The sequence below is a fragment of the Anser anser genome (assembly GCF_964211835.1).
Source record: "Anser anser genome assembly, chromosome: 4".
Lineage (NCBI taxonomy): Eukaryota > Metazoa > Chordata > Aves > Anseriformes > Anatidae > Anser > Anser anser.
Window position 1 is genome coordinate 65,001,235 of NC_139724.1, and position 15,858 is coordinate 65,017,092.

General features: G+C 36.3%; 1 protein-coding gene across 1 annotated transcript in view; it reads left to right on the forward strand.

Annotated features, from left to right (window-relative positions):
- SLC2A9 (solute carrier family 2 member 9) overlaps positions 1-15,858 on the forward strand; it is a 106,065-nt gene that overhangs the window by 26,688 nt on the left and 63,519 nt on the right. Inside the window, exon 6 of the mRNA XM_083836272.1 lies at positions 12,295-12,427. Within this exon, the coding sequence (XP_083692398.1) occupies positions 12,295-12,427 (133 nt within the window). The remainder of the gene's footprint in view (positions 1-12,294; positions 12,428-15,858) is intronic.

The following is a 15,858-nucleotide window of genomic DNA, read 5'->3' on the forward strand; positions in this document are numbered from 1 at the left end:
CAGGCTCAGTGCCATGAAAAGTGCCCTGGGGAGTCTGTCCCAGTGCCCAACCACCCTCTGGCTGAAGAGCCTTTTCCTAACACCCAGCCTGACCCTCCCCTGTCCCAGCTCCATGCCGTGCCCTCGGGTCCTGTCGCTGTCCCCAGAGAGCAGAGCTCAGCGCCTGCCCCTCCGCTCCCCTCGTGAGGGAGCTGCAGGCCGCCATGAGGCCTCCCCTCGGCCTGCTCTGGGCTGAACAAACCAAGGGATCTCAGCCACTCCTCATATGTCTTCCCCTCTGGACCCTTCACCATCTTTGTAGCCCTCCTTTGCACACTCTCTAATAGTTTTATATCCTTAAGGTTAGTTTCAGGTTAGATCATATCTTCTAGTAAAACAGTCTCTGTAATCTCCTTCTTATCCTAGGTGCCTTCCTCTATACCAATTCTGGTTTTAAATTTAAACCCAAGTAAACAGCTACAGAGATAACTTAGATGAGATGAAATTACACTTTTTTTTTTTTTAATCAAAATATTCCATATTTCCTGAATTTTCTTAAAAAGTTTTGGTTGAAATATTCTAGAAATACATTTTTTTCCACATCATACCATATTGACAAGAACTTGCTAAACACTACTACATCCAATTTTTAAATTATAGTATAAAAGAACAGATGCAAGAAATATAATAATGATTCTAAAACTTGAATACAGGCATTCTTTTGGTTTCTGAATATATAGGCTTTTATTCTATTTGTCTCCAAAGGTACTAATTTTAGAGTACTGAGTCTGAAGAATGTGTTCCTTTAGCGTGCAATGTTTACTAAGAGTGATTATTCCAAAGGAGAAAAGCTGTAGTCATGACACTGGTCCTCTGCTGCTGTGCTTTGATATTCTTTCCCCTATCTTAATTCCCTCCCATTCACCAAAATCCCAGCGACTCCTTTCATTAAAGGTTCTGATTCTGACACATTCTAACCTACGGGAATCCATATCTACTATGTTTCTGTTGAGTCTCGGGGAATTATGCTATGTTAAAGCTGGCTGGTGATCAGAATACAGAGCACAGCTACTTTATATGCTGGTGACCTGCTTCTTTTCACAATCCTGACTTCTGAGAATAGCATGTTTGTTTTCATTTGCTAGTATCTTGTTCTAGCCTTCTCTAGTCCACAGCCATTTATTCTTCAGGAAGCCCTGGCAACTGTAGATGACAACTTGGTTCTGTCCCTCAGGAATTGAATCATGTTATCTGCCATAAGGTGGGCACTGAATTACTGCTGCTTGCTACAAGATTATTTAATTTGGGGCATTTTACATTGTATAGAATGTGCAGCTTTCTGCGTATTTGACTGAAGGAGAAAACAGATATTTATGATAAAGTATTTCAGACCTGTCACTTTTAAAAACACTGCCCTTCAGGTGTTTCCACTTTCTCTTTCTTTATGTGATTCTGCGACTAAATAAGCCAGAGCATTTTTCTGACGGATTGTTCCCTACAGATCTTTTGCCAGTGCATTGTCAACTTTAGTTCTGAAAGTTCAAATTTACCCTTACGATCTCAGGGGAATATTCCATGGCCTTAATTCCGGTGTATTCTGGGTATTCTCAAATGGTATCTCTCTGTAAGTAACTCATCTGTTTCTTCCTGCATGTAAGCTTGTGTCCCACTCCAAAGGTTTTTCTTAGCATGTTAACATATTTTAAATGTTGTAGACCACCAAGTTGATTTTTGTTTATTGCTTCAGCTTGTTTAATGAAGGTGGGCTTTAGTCTTTCCTTTAATGACAGAGGATATAGTTTATGAATATATTTGCTGTAGTTACTCAATTCATATTTTTTATGCATTGAACCTCAGTATCTTTTTTCATTTTTGTACAGATATGAGAAAGGGCAAAAATGTTTCAGTGTGTGTGTATTCAGGACAGGTCAAACTGGAACTGTTGCATGTTGCCATCTTTTCCTCAGACTTTGCCTTTCAGAGCCCTATTTCCTGTAGTGTGTAATGTTTTCCTAAGGTATAGTTGTTTTTCCAGCAATTTCCCCTAGTGGCTGCCTGGCTGTGCCTGCTGTTCAGACCAGAATATCTGTCTGCCATGGGTAGGCCAATGGAAAAATAGATTTTGTTTACTTCAGGAGTCCTATTTTATATAATTCAAGTCTTTTTATGTCATACTTGTCTAGCTGTATTGCACTGTTTCATGGTGAGTAGCATGTCATCCTGGAAGCCTTGCTATGCTGTCTCCAAAGGCCTATTAGGGCAACACTTCCTGAGCAATACCTATCGCTCCTGTAGGTCTATCCAGGGAACAAAATAAAAATAAAGCAAATGGAAAAACTGCTGATAGTATGGTAAAATTCCTGATGTGTCCACCTCTTCAATGATACAAGTAGTTTTAGTCACCCTATTTTAACAAGAACAATACAAGGTACAGGTACAGGACAGAGCAGCAATGATTAAAGGCAGGAAGGGTTTCCTGAAGAGAAAATACTTGTTTACAATCTGATGGCTCTTATGGGTAACCCCATGTGGGGTAAACAGATTTAAAAGAATGAAAAAAATACCTGAGAGAAGACCCAGAATTTCTCTTCTGAATACATCTTGAAGTGATACACCGCATTTTTCTAGATTTTCTTCTGCCCCTTCTAAATACATTCAGAATTTGCTATTGCTACAATTTACTAACTCTTTATTAGTTAGATGTTGTCTTTGTCATTGAAACAACATGAATTACAGTTTATATTCCACTTTTTGAGGAATTTGAACAGCTTTAATGCATAGCTGTCTAGCAATTACTTGTTTATGCAAAAGGAATTGGAAATAAGTCTGTAACATATGATGATACTAGGCAAAATCCTCCCACAGCTCGTTACTTTGTTCTAGCAGAAAAAAAAATGTTGATGTAAATATCAATTTGTATGGCAAAAAGAACTAAATTTGGTAAAGGACTAATGAACTTAATCTATATTTTAGTTGTACTTTACGCTAGTAAGGCTAGTAAGAAAAGATAACTGTGATGAGCCCCTTTCAAATTAGTTCTGGTATGATTCAAATGGTATCTGGTATCATTCAAATGGTATGGTGTGTTTTTTTTTTAATCAAACTCTAAGAACTTCTACAGATTCCTTGTCAAACTATAATTTTATTTACAAAGACTCTTGAAAATGGCGTATTTGAAGTGATAGTTTTTTTGTACTTAGGAAAGTTTGTATAGTAATCTTTCACAATGCTTTACTAAGTTCTTTCAAAAGTATTCCTTCAATTGCACTAAAATAGACAGTGATGAAATAGGCAGTTTTACAGACTGTTTAGTTGAAGTCTGTTCTGAAAACTAACCTTTGACTTTACTTGTCAAATCTTCATTTTTAGTGTTTCTTTTTTTTTCTTCTTGTTTTTCATTTTCTTTTTCACTGATCCTTCATCTTAAGACTCTTGACTGACATTCAAGGACTCCTTAAAAACTGTCTGTATATTACAACTGAGAAAAAGCAACTCAGAATTGCTCTGGGGACCCAGAGCCTGTAGATGGACAACAATGACAAAATGGTCTGCCTGAGATGCTCTTCAAATGAATCTTACATACTAGCATTATAATACAAAATACAAATCAATCAGTCCTCCTCATATTTTTCTGTGACCTCTTTTGTTCTATACATTTATTTTCCCCTTGAACCATGACAGTGACTATGGCTAAAGATATTTATCTTTTGCCCAGAGAAGCTGTGGATGCCCTATCCCTGTAGGTGTTCAAGGCCAGGTTGGATGGGGCTTTGAGCAACCTGGTCTAGTGGAAGGTGTCCGTGTCCATGGCAGGAGGGTTGGAACTAGACAATTTTTAAGGTCCCTTCGAACCCAAACCATTCTGTGATTCTAGAGGGAAAATAAACTAGGAACTAGGTTCATCAGTGCTGGTCCCCCAATTTTTTTGATCAGGAGTTGCCTAAGTTTGGAGTAAGCTTCATTAAATATTGAGGAGGAGTTTTTAAGTTCCTCTGTAAATGCTATGCCATTGAGACAGACTTACAAAAGGTCAGTCCAGTCTACCCTGGTCCCTATCATTCCTCTGAACAGCTGAGCTTGCACAGAGTTTCTTAGAAGCAGAGAAGCAAAGCCTCTTCGTATTCTTCTAGCAAAATGCAAAACTCTGACCTAAAGGCTAGAGCATTCCCCAGAAGAGTATTTTAAAGTGTATCTTAAGGATACAGCAGACATATTGGTACTTGTAAATGGCTGCTCAATTCCATAAGAGGATGGTGGCTGCTAAGTGTAGCTCACAAAAGCAGCTGTACAAAGATACAAATTTCTAAATACAACCTTAAGGGAAGAAAAAAAAAAAAAAAAAGCCTTTCAGTGCTTATTTAGATAATCACAGATTTCAGCAGGTGCTTTTCTGAGCCTGGATTGATTTGTGTATCTTTAATGTAAATCTGTCTGCACTTTTGTAAACTGGTACCAGACAGGCCAATTAAGAGTTACTTGAGATAGTGATTTTTGAGATGACAATCCTTTTTAAAGTATTCTCTTGGTCTGTTCTTTTAAGAAATGGGAAATTTCTTTCATCTTTTCAGAGTATCACATAAGACACTGAGTTACCTATTGTTGAAGCACTTTCTATGTCATGTATCAAAATATTTGCACTTAACTGCAAGCTGTGAGTTGCTGAACAGGGGCTTAGAGGTCACCTTACCCAATAGTTGAAGGGAATTTGCTGTGCAGCCACCAGGCTAGAGATGCATGGCCTTGGTCACGCTGACAAGGATACAGAAATGCTGCCAGGGCCCTTTGGGCTATTGCATATTCACAGGACAATTTTCAATACAAGATCAATAATAACCATGGGATGAGAAGGTCTGTTCTGTTACACCAGCCCTGTTGGTAGGATGTGGTGGGTATTGTTGGTATATTTATAATGGAGACATTAAGTGAGGTATTTTGCTTATATCTACTGTGGACCAGCTGAGATTATGTATTTACTAGGGATCATAAATCAACATTTTATTGGTTCCCCCAGACAGACACAAAAGTATTTATTTGTTCTTTTTCTGTACAGAACTCATTAAGTAATGCATGGGAAAACAGCTGTGAGTCCTTGTAAATGCAAACGAGTTTCATTCCATTAAAGTTGTGCTGTGAAGCTTAAATTCCTGCAGTTTTAGGAATAACATGTGGCTGATTGGCATTGTGTAATATCCAAAAGTTCCAATTTTACATTGGAAAGGGGAATATCCTGCAGGAGAGGATTTGTCTGAATGTGGGTCTAAGTGTGGTTATAGAAGAAAAACTATAAATATATGTATTTATTTATTTTTAGACTTATTGCTGAACAGCAGACAATGCCAGCACATCTAACATTTGGATGACAGTTTCTCATCTTTGAGGATTTTCTCATAGACAGTTGAAACAGTGCCCACCTAACACTTGAGATGATCAGGTTTATACGTAGATGTATTCTGTTTAACTAGATCAGATGAAAAAACAGTGGACAAGCCTTAATGGAAAGAAGGCCTTCAACAGCTCTGAAGTAAAGAAAGATTTCAAAATACGATGAAAGTTAAGAGTAGTTATTCATAGTTTGTCAGACAGCTTTCTCTTGATCCACAAAAACATAGTTAGCATGTTGAACTAAACACAGAGTAATTGTTTTCCACTTATATTTAAGGTTTGACTTTTTGCTTTTGTCAGACTTAGAACCAAAAAACAAACAAACAAACAACAACAAAAAAACCCACCAAACAAACAATAACCTTTTTCTGTCTATTGTGGTTGACTTATTAAAAAGCAATATGTGTCCACGAACCTCATCTTATCTGGTATTAGTCGGACTCTACTTCCTTAGTTTATGGGAAGGTATAGACAAAGATTTAGATGATGTCTTCTTAGTGCCTGAATATCTGATAATATCTGGCATCTGATAATATTTACAAATCTGTTATTAAGGAATAAATCTGAAATGATTTGACCTGTGGCTTTCTTCCCAGTGTGCTTCACAGTCTGGGAATATAATGACCACTTAAACCTTTTTGAAGGTTCTGGATGATTAAAATTTCAGTTATAATTCCCATTGTCCTTTATAAAATCACCCATTACTGCAAATTCATGTCCTAATATGTAAATTTGTCCTTTACAAATTGGATATTAATACTGTGGTAAATTGGCCAAGCATCATAGGGTAGCATGCAGTCATTAGTGTTGAGTAGTATTTTGTAGACTTGCATTTCTTAGTTTGCTTTTGAAACGATTGACAACAAATAAAATCAGCAGATATATACTGGATTGGTATTGCACCTTTAAGTTGTTTTTTTTTTTTAATTTAAAGTAAATGTCAAATTAAAATGAGATTTTTTTTAAATCTAAACCAGATTGTTGCCTTTAAAAATGTGTCAAGATGAAATGTTCAGCTGTTTCAATTGATCTTAAAACAGCAATTTCTGCTTGTTTGTTTGTTTGTTTTAAATTATTTAAATATTTTTCTTAACTTTGATATACCGTAGTCTAACATTTGTAACTTTAGTTTGGCAAAATATGATCACACAAGCACACAAAGAATGACATAGACTGTAATTTCTAGATGCCCTGAAGCATCTTGCCTCACCTCCTGCCACAGCCCCAGAATGATGTAGGTCTCTTGGTTTTGTGTGTCACATCTGCCAGTCCTATGCAGATATCTAAAGTATACTAGGGCATCAAAATAATACATACAGTATGTTCAAACAACTGAATGTTATCCTCTTCAATTACTTTAATTTACTATTTTATACTGTATTATTTATGAAAGTTAACCTGATCCCACATGCTTTTCTGCAATGGAGTCTGTCAGAAATTTTGTTTAGCTTCAACATACTTTTTATGTTTCTAAATATACTCAAGTTATGCTCACTGCTGAAAATAATCCCATCTGAAAGCTTGCTATTTCCCATTGCTATTTTTCAGAAATGAATAAACAAAGTAGACAGCAATTATGCCATTTAAGTGTTAGGTAAGAAAAAAAAATAGAAAAAAAGCTAGCTATTGTTGACTCCATTAAAAAGTTGGACCAATAAGCATTATGGTAACTCTTAACGCTTTCTCTGTCTCGATATGTACAACATGGTCTAACAAGCAATTTAATGAACAGAAGGTCACAGAAAATGGACATCAACCATTTTCAAGGCTGATCCAAAGGTGATTCAATCTGTAACAAAAACCTCCCACTGACTACTGTGAATTTTAGATTAGGATTGTACAGCCTTAAGTCTGGTAACTTTCTGTAGTGTATAATACCTGGGAAGATGCTGAGACTTGAGTAGTAGTGTTGTCAGAGCTATATCTATAGTAGTGACATAAAAATAAACATCCACATGGGTGCAGAATTGAGGGGAAAGATGTGTACTGTCTGGGTTACCTATGCTTTAAACAAGAAAGTAAGTAATTCATAACTCTGTTATTAAAACTTATTATGACAGATGGGGGGTTGTGGGTTGTATCCAGCAGGGATGCAAGCGTTGATTGATGAGGTTAGCTACCTCTGCAGGCAGAGGAGGCTGTAGAGACAAGTTTGGAGCGGCACCAGGAAAGTAAGAGGAAGGCAGTTGTCTTGCACATTACACTAGTAGCTGGTCTTAACTGCCTCATGTTCATCATACCCTTGACTTGCAGAAGAAAAGACAATTTTAATGCTAAGAAATTAGTTCCACCTTGATGCTTTTTCAGTCCTTGGCCCCAAGCCAGTAAGGTTGTCCTTTACCATCAGAAGTATTTTCTGTGGGACAATAATAGGTGAACAAATAAATGCAGGACTTGTGCAGGCTTTTCAGCTTTGCACATGCAAGTCTACTCAGCCTGTTCAGAGCAGGGATGTGATTTTTCTGTGTGACAGAATATTTGTGGTATAATATGAAGTTTTCATACCGAGCCTCTATTAAAGAGGATAAGATTCAATTGCTTGAACATAAGCATACAGTATCATTTTGATGCCCTGACATACTTTAGATGTCCGCATGGGACTGGCAGATGTGACATACAAAACCCAAGAGACCTGCATCGTTCTGGGGCTGCAGCAGGAGGTGAGGCAAGATGCTTCAGGGCATCTAGAAATTACAGTAAATGTAATTCCTTGTGTGTGTGATTATATTTTGCCAAAATAAATTTATGAAAATGCTCCCACTTCTTTTAGGAACAAGAAAAAGCAGATGATTCCATCTTGTATTAGGTGCTGTTCCGCACATACAAAATGGGGAAAATGTGTAATTTTTCATAAGAAAAGTATTACGCAAAAAGTCATTATTGTTGCTAGAGAGTTAACTGTTTTTGTAAACCCACCATAACCCATTTCCCACTCTCAAAGGAATTAATTGAATAAATATTTAGAGGAGTTGCAAATAGTGACTGGTAAATGGACATTGAATACCTGCTCATGGATCAATCATATTTATGCTGTGCATTGAATGAGAAAAAGGGACAGTGTCTATTTATGCTTCTATTGTAAACATATTGTTTTAATTTAATCTGAAAGTTTCAAGCAGTAAGCTAAATGAGCCCCAAATATCTCTATGAGGTGGCATGGCTGTTATCCTTTTAAAGGTATGCTTTCAAAAAATTATAGATATAAATATATATATATATAAATATATGTATATATATATACACAAAGAGTAAAGCCTGTGGCAGTCATGTATTTCCTAACTCAGTCTTTTTGCTCTTATTACACATCTTGTCTAGCAGACTTAATTGGCCTCATCATTTTTTTCCAAAAATGAGTATCCGTGTGTATGGTACTTCTTCTCACCTCTGTTGTATGACCCTGAAAATATCTTTTTTTAATTTTTATATGTATATGTATATTCTTAGCCTTTCCTGTGTGGAAAGTGTCTTCAAATTTTATCAATAAAATCTTCCTAATCAACAAAAATTTTAAATGTAACCAGAGCTTAAATAGGTCATTGAAGTCCATATAGTCCCCTAGTCCACCTGTCAGCAGTAACCATTGATACTTTCCCCGTGCCAGTTTCTTTCCACGTTTTAATTGTTACAATATGTTCAATTTTCTACATTTTAATTAGTAATTTTCTGACTTAATAACATTTGCTTTACTGTATTCTGATATAAGTTAATCTTGTCTAATTGATAAACCTGTGTCATGTTTTATCTCTTTTTTTTCCCACCATGTGTTTCTACAGCTTTGCACTTTATTATATCAGACTTTGAATGAGTCTGTGGATGTCAAACTTGCTCTACTATTTAGCTGTCTTTTGTAAATAGATCAAAGCTGGGTTTTTCATGCTCCAGCAAATATTCACAATGTGACAGTTTAAAATTAAAATCTTACCATCTTGACAAGTTATTTGTACAAGTTCTAAGCAGGTGATGAGTCAAGTCCTCTGTAATTAAAATATTTATTGCTTTTCTCAGTTTTTCCTGAGATAAAATGTGTTGTTTTCATTTCTCTCAGTAATGTCTGTGTTCTTCTCCCTACTGACAGCTGAGGCAAAGTGTTACAGTGTCTTCTAAGTGATGCCTAAAATGTCTTTTCTCTTCACCTTATTACTGCTTCTGAGCATTGTCCCTGTTTGTATAGAACAGGTTCTATTAATCCTTAAAAAGGTTAGCGTACCCTACTTTTCCCTGCTTCCTTTAATTCTTTTTATAGGGTCTAATTCTGCTTGATCTTCAGCAATGTGTATTTTATACTTTCAGACCAACAAATGTAGCTCTTTTATGGATCTTTTTAAACTCAGTTTAGTCCTGATATTTCTTTTCGGTATAGGGATGAAGAATCTGAATACGGATAATGTTAATTAAGAGAAAAGCAAGTAGAATCCATTCCAAATGGATGGAAACATTTTCACTAAACTCAGTGACTTACCAATGTTTGTTGTTGTTGTTGTTTCTGTAACATGCACACTGTTAAAAATGAAATAAATTTCTTCTTTCCTATCGAAATGAAACGTTTGCCCCTTATCTAAAGGGCAAAACACCAGTTTTATCACAAATGTATGAATTTGATTCAATTACAAGTTCAGAAATGCTCAAATTTCCTTGTAGAAAACATAGAATTGTAGAAGTACATTTATGATTGCTTTACCTTAATTTTTTTCAAGTTAGCACAATAAAAAGTAAATATAAAATCTTTCATAGACGAAATAAAGGAAGCTCGGTGTCTTATGTAGTGAAAATAAATGTCTTATTATTCTGTCAGGGTCTTATTTATTGTGAAGGGTAAGTTCAGAAGTTTAGTTTCATTCACAGCTTTTTAAAAATAACACTTTCTGAAGAGTTACTTGAGAGAAAACTGAACTGAGAAAACATACACTACAGGAGACTTTAAAAAGGTTGAAAGATTAATCCAAGTTAAGTCCCAAAAAGATGACAGAATGTTAATCATAGCGATATACAGTAGAAGGTGTTTTTCTTGTTGTTGTTGTTTTGTTTTTTTTAACTTAAAGAATCCTTGGCATCATGGAAAAAAATACTCTCAATCAGCACATATTTCCTGTTTTTTTTTGTTTTTTTTTTTTTTTTTCCAGAAGTACTGTAAAAGCCTTATAAACTTTATTAAGCCTTGTAAACTTTTTATATGATATGTAGAAAGAGTATTTATATTATAGGAAGTAATCATAAGAGATGACATAAAACAATGACTTTTCATTTACAACTTTGTATAAGTGCTTCCAGGCAGATACAGAATACAACTGATCAGACTGCCTGTTTTCTTAAGTTTCTTTACAAACAGGTGCCTGTTTTGTATACGCAATTTCTTAGTTATTTTTAAAGTCTTAACCTAAGTTTAAATTTCAATTTTTCAAAATAAGACTGGTGATTGTTCATTTATAAACAAACTATTAACCAGTCTTGATGCTCCTATATTAGGTAAATTTCTTCAATCACCTGTATTAAAAAAAAAAAAGCGTGAAGGAAGAGATTCTTTAAGTCCTCATGGTAACAGAGGCTCTGAGGAACACTCATAACATTGAGATTTGAATTTTTTGAAAAATCCCCTTCTCAAGTTGTTTTGCTATCTCTGGAATTTTTCTTTCTTCCCTTTTTTTTTTTTTGGTATGTTTTGTTTTTCTTAAAAACAACAAACAAACAAACAAAACAAAACACAAAAAACTCTTCTCTTATTCTGCCTGGGAGTTATTAAATTACTTCATGTTCCAGTTCAGGATCTGAGCATAGTTTACGTCCTCTAGCGTGCAGTGCGTTCTGTTTTAGCAGTTGGACTGCTGAAGTGGGAGAACATAAAAACTGTCAACAGTTTGGGGGCCTTTTGAACTTTGATATGACTGTGGAAAATTATGTTGAAATGAAATTTATCGAGTTCTGTATGGGGGAATGTGGGCTCTGGATGGATAGATTCGTTCTGAGGGAGAAACTGGATCCAAACCTCCAGTGCCTTTCAGAGTTCAATCAGACAGGATGCAATGCAATCTGCTTTTGATCTAGCCAAGTTTTTGAAAATGTGCTAGACATTATGACTGAGCAGTGGGCCCACTGAAGTCTCACCAGACTTTTCAATTAAGAACCAAGTCTCAATTTAGAAATAATTGAATTAAATAGATAAATGATGACCTTTAATGAGAAAACTACTAAAGAAAATGAGTCTTGGCATTAGACAATTGAAACAAAAGGTATCTTAAGAACATGGACAGATAAAGGGCCATATTGTTGAGAAAATAGTACTACAGGTACCTTTCTTCTCCAGCTACTTGTTAGTATTTTCTTTTCAGAGTAAACCCAGAGAGCTAAATAAGCTCTCTTTATAGCCTTTCCCAGCCTTTTACTGAAATAGTTTTCCTCAGGTGGCCCTCTAAAGCTAGTTTTAAATAATGAGTACATTTGGGGTTGCTAACAACTTTGTTTCAGTTGATTTCAAAGCGAATAATGTCACTTCTTTTTTTCAAACAGACTAGAGTAAGAGACAGCTATATGTAACTATATGAAGATACTGCTGTACTGTTTATTAAAGAAAATTTGAGATATTATTGTGAATGGGGATGACTTGTAGAATACATATTTAAGTATATATCAAGATTTTTGTCTGTATGGTTGTTGATGCTGAAGGAAAGGAAAAGTATGTTATGTTTTCCAGCTCCCCTTTTTCTTTTTCTCTTTCTATAAGTTGAGGATTTAAATTCTGACTTCCTCAGCCCTTGAGTAAGGGGATCTGAGGGAAAAGTGTTCAGACCGCTTACTGATCTCAGGAAGAAGACATTACTCTGCTCATTGGCACGCTATGTCAAATGATGAAAAGTTACAGCACTTCCATTGTAGCTATTTGTGCTCCTAGTGTCAATACAGGAGAGTATTAATGACTACCATCTTTGCCCCTGTTCACAGGAATCTCGGTGGCCTTACTTATTTGGAGTGATCATTGTTCCTTCATTGGTACAAGTTGTGATTTTGCCTTTTCTTCCTGAAAGTCCTCGTTACCTCCTACTTGAAAAACATAATACCACCAAGGCAGAAAAAGGTATGAACTATTACTTAGTTTCTTGTAAGAAAGCACTTTTATCATAGGGATGCAGGCTGGAAAGAAGTTTTGATATCACAGCGAAAGCAGAATATTTTAACCAGAAATATTCTCTTGACGATTATTTTTCCCTTGCTTTCTCCATTTGTCTTTATATGTCTGTAAAAATAACTGTTGCTTTGATTTTTTTTTTTTATAAATGAATTTCTCCAGCAAGCTGACTTTGTAGTATTATGCATGGTGATACAAACTTACCTAAGTCATTCCGCTGCTGTGCATCAGCCACTACATGCAGTGTTCACTGGGGAGTGTAGAGGTGATTTCAGTCTTCAGGAGTGTCTATTTATATAGAGTCTTTGCTGTTTGGCTAACAAAAACACTGATTCTGTTTCTGGGTTTTGTTCCATAGTCACTGTGTTTATCATGTGTTCTATAACTCCATAACCTTTGTAGATCTAATAAAGACCTCACACACCTATTTAACTGAAAATATGCAATGCTCCCATATTGCTTGCTTCAGTTTCACAGACACAGACCAGAATATTTTGCTCTAACTTATCCATGCATAAAACAAAATAAAAAATTACTTTTGTGATCAGAGCTGTTGTATACTCTGCCCCAGTAAAATTACTATGGTCAGTTATAGCTTCCAATGTATCATGATGCTATTGTTGAGAGAATGTTGTAAGTCTGTTTTCACTTTTTATAGCAATACTTTTAAAAGACGAGTGAACAAAGAAGACAGGAAGCTGATTGTAATACCAAAATGTTTGCAGAACATTACTGTGTATTAAAAATTATTCCTGAAAACTTAAATATAACCTTTAGCATTTTCAGTCCCTAACTAGCTGTTTAGAAAATTACTTGCGAAGTGTGAAATAACCTCTGAAACTTTAATTTCATGCTACAGGATTATTACATTTATGTAACTCCCTCTGTCCTGTTTCTTCTACTGTAAAATGAAAAAATGACCATTTTGTTTTGATCAGCACTCTGAAATGAAAATGACACACTAATGAAAGTCTCCCATGTTGTCTCAGTTTGGTGTTGAAGAATTTTGTAATGGAGCCTCAAACATTTAAAGATACCACTCCATGTTTTTTTGTTTTGTTTTGTTTTGTTTGTTTGTTTAAAAAAAAAAAAAAGGCTAAAGCAACAAGGATTTGCAGGGACAGCAGAGTTTTGATGAGGCAGAAAACAGGTTTTCCAGGGGCCATGAAGGAAAGGGTTTGCTTGCCAACCATGGTCAGACCATCCATCAGGGAAACCATGGCAGGGAGTTTGGGGCAAACTGTCTGGGCTTGGAAGAAATGCCTTTGGGTGCCAAACTTAAACTGGCTCGTTTCTACCTGATAAAATTGTAGATGTATTTCCAGAGCTATGTCTGGCAATAAGCCTGCATATGCAAAGGTATTGCATAATGTCAGACTTGCTTTAGGGATCTATTCAGAGTACTGTCACAGTGCTTGGAAACCTCACCACTGAAAGTGAATCTGGGCCTCTTGTAGGTAGAGCTTAGAAAGTGTAAAAAATTGTCATGAAAATAACTCCACCTGCTTGGAAATTCACACCACTAACTGTCACTTGTAATGGGCCAACTGCAGTCTGCTGTGTTTTCAGCATACGTGTTCTGAGAATGATTTAAAAACTTCTCTAGAAGCATTGGAAATCGATTCTTGGAGTAGAAAACATCAGGACAGCTATGTTACCCATACCTTATTGCCAGTGATTTGGTAGTTGAAATGAAATGGTATCCCCACCCCAGGACATGCAGAGAACTCCAGACTAGGCATAAGTTGGGCCTGAGCTGAGTATCTGGAGTAATGCAGTAGAATAATGAAAGCAAGAAGGGGGGACTCTGTGATGAATAACTGTGAATTGACAGTCAAGAAAAATCATCTGCATGTTAGCATTATCTCTGGAAATGGGGGAGGAAAAGCCTGAGTATTAAGGAGACCAGAGGAGTTTGTGGATTATTAAAAAACCTACTGCTTGTAAGCCATTAATGACCATGCAGTGTTGTCCATTATAATGATGACAACAGTAATTCTCTTGAATTATTTGCCTCTTAGGTTAGATCTGCATATTAATATGAGAAATGTGCAAGTCTTTCTTCCAAATCCTTTTTATTTTCCGCAATGGATCAAGGCTACTCATGCAAATATCATACATTTCACTCTGGATTATATCTTGTCGGAGAAATATAAAACTATTATTCATAAAAGGTCTACCGTATTTAAGGCAGATGACTACATTAGTCTTTTTATAAAATACTCTTTCAAAAGTTAAAAAAAAAAAAAGCTTCTAAAATGGAGATGACAATATTAATCTTCCTAATTATTTTAGAGTAATAAAAATCCAATGGGATAATATAGGTCATTGAGTTTCCACTGAGTTCTGCGCCTGCTTTTGTCCCTTCCTTGTTTTCTGCCCTCAGGAGATAACCAGACTATAGCTACCAAAACACAAGTGACCTCATTATCTTTTTTGGCAGCAGTGTAGAAGGGCACAATGCCTTTAAGTGGCAAATAAGAGCCTGAAAGAGGGAGAAGGACCAAAGTGATGAAAAAGAGGAGATGGGGTTAGAGCAGGCTGGTGCCATGTCTGAACATAGACCACACCAGCAAGAGACAAGCTATTCCATGAGCTCAGGAGTAAGGAGGCTCCAGATGAGCGATACCTCCTGAGCAATATCAGCTAGGTACCCAGTTCCCTACTTTCTCCTTTCTAACCGTGCAAACGCTCTGGGTAGCTGAACTGAAGTCTTGCCTGGCTGATTAGCCATATGGACACTGTGGCTGACTTGCAGTTGTTTGCTGCTGAAAGCAATGCTAACAGCCAAGCAATGCTTGTCTTCCTGGAGTCACCATCCTATGATGGCTTCCTGAGACCAACACAAGCTGAGCTATATCCCGTATTTGTGATTGACTGCTGAATGTGGGAGAACTGATTTATCTACGTGAGACAGAATGACTGAATAGACCCACAGCACAATCTATACACCTGCTTTGCTCAATAAATTAAAAGTCTGGTAATGGAGAGAGGGAAGAGCCATTCCATCTGCCCTCCCAGCTCCCCTTTCTTGGGAAGAAAAAAAAAAAAAAAGGAGAAACATGCCTGACATTTAACTTGTGTGATCCTTCTTCATAATGCTCACCAGGCAGTGAAAGAGAAATGGATACTCAGATAAGGAGAAGGAATCTGGAAGGAAATTGTCATTAAATTGCTAGGGAGCAGTGGGAGTGAAGGGTAACAGGACAGAAACAGGAAGAAAAAGAAATCTGTGGCTGCAATTACATCAGGCAGTTTACTATCCAAACTCTAGGAGAGTGAGACAGGAATTTGATATTAGTTGATTATTTGTTGCCCGCCAAATGGATACCTGGTCTGTGTCTGTGGCTACTGGGTATGATGCAATACAAATAAAACCA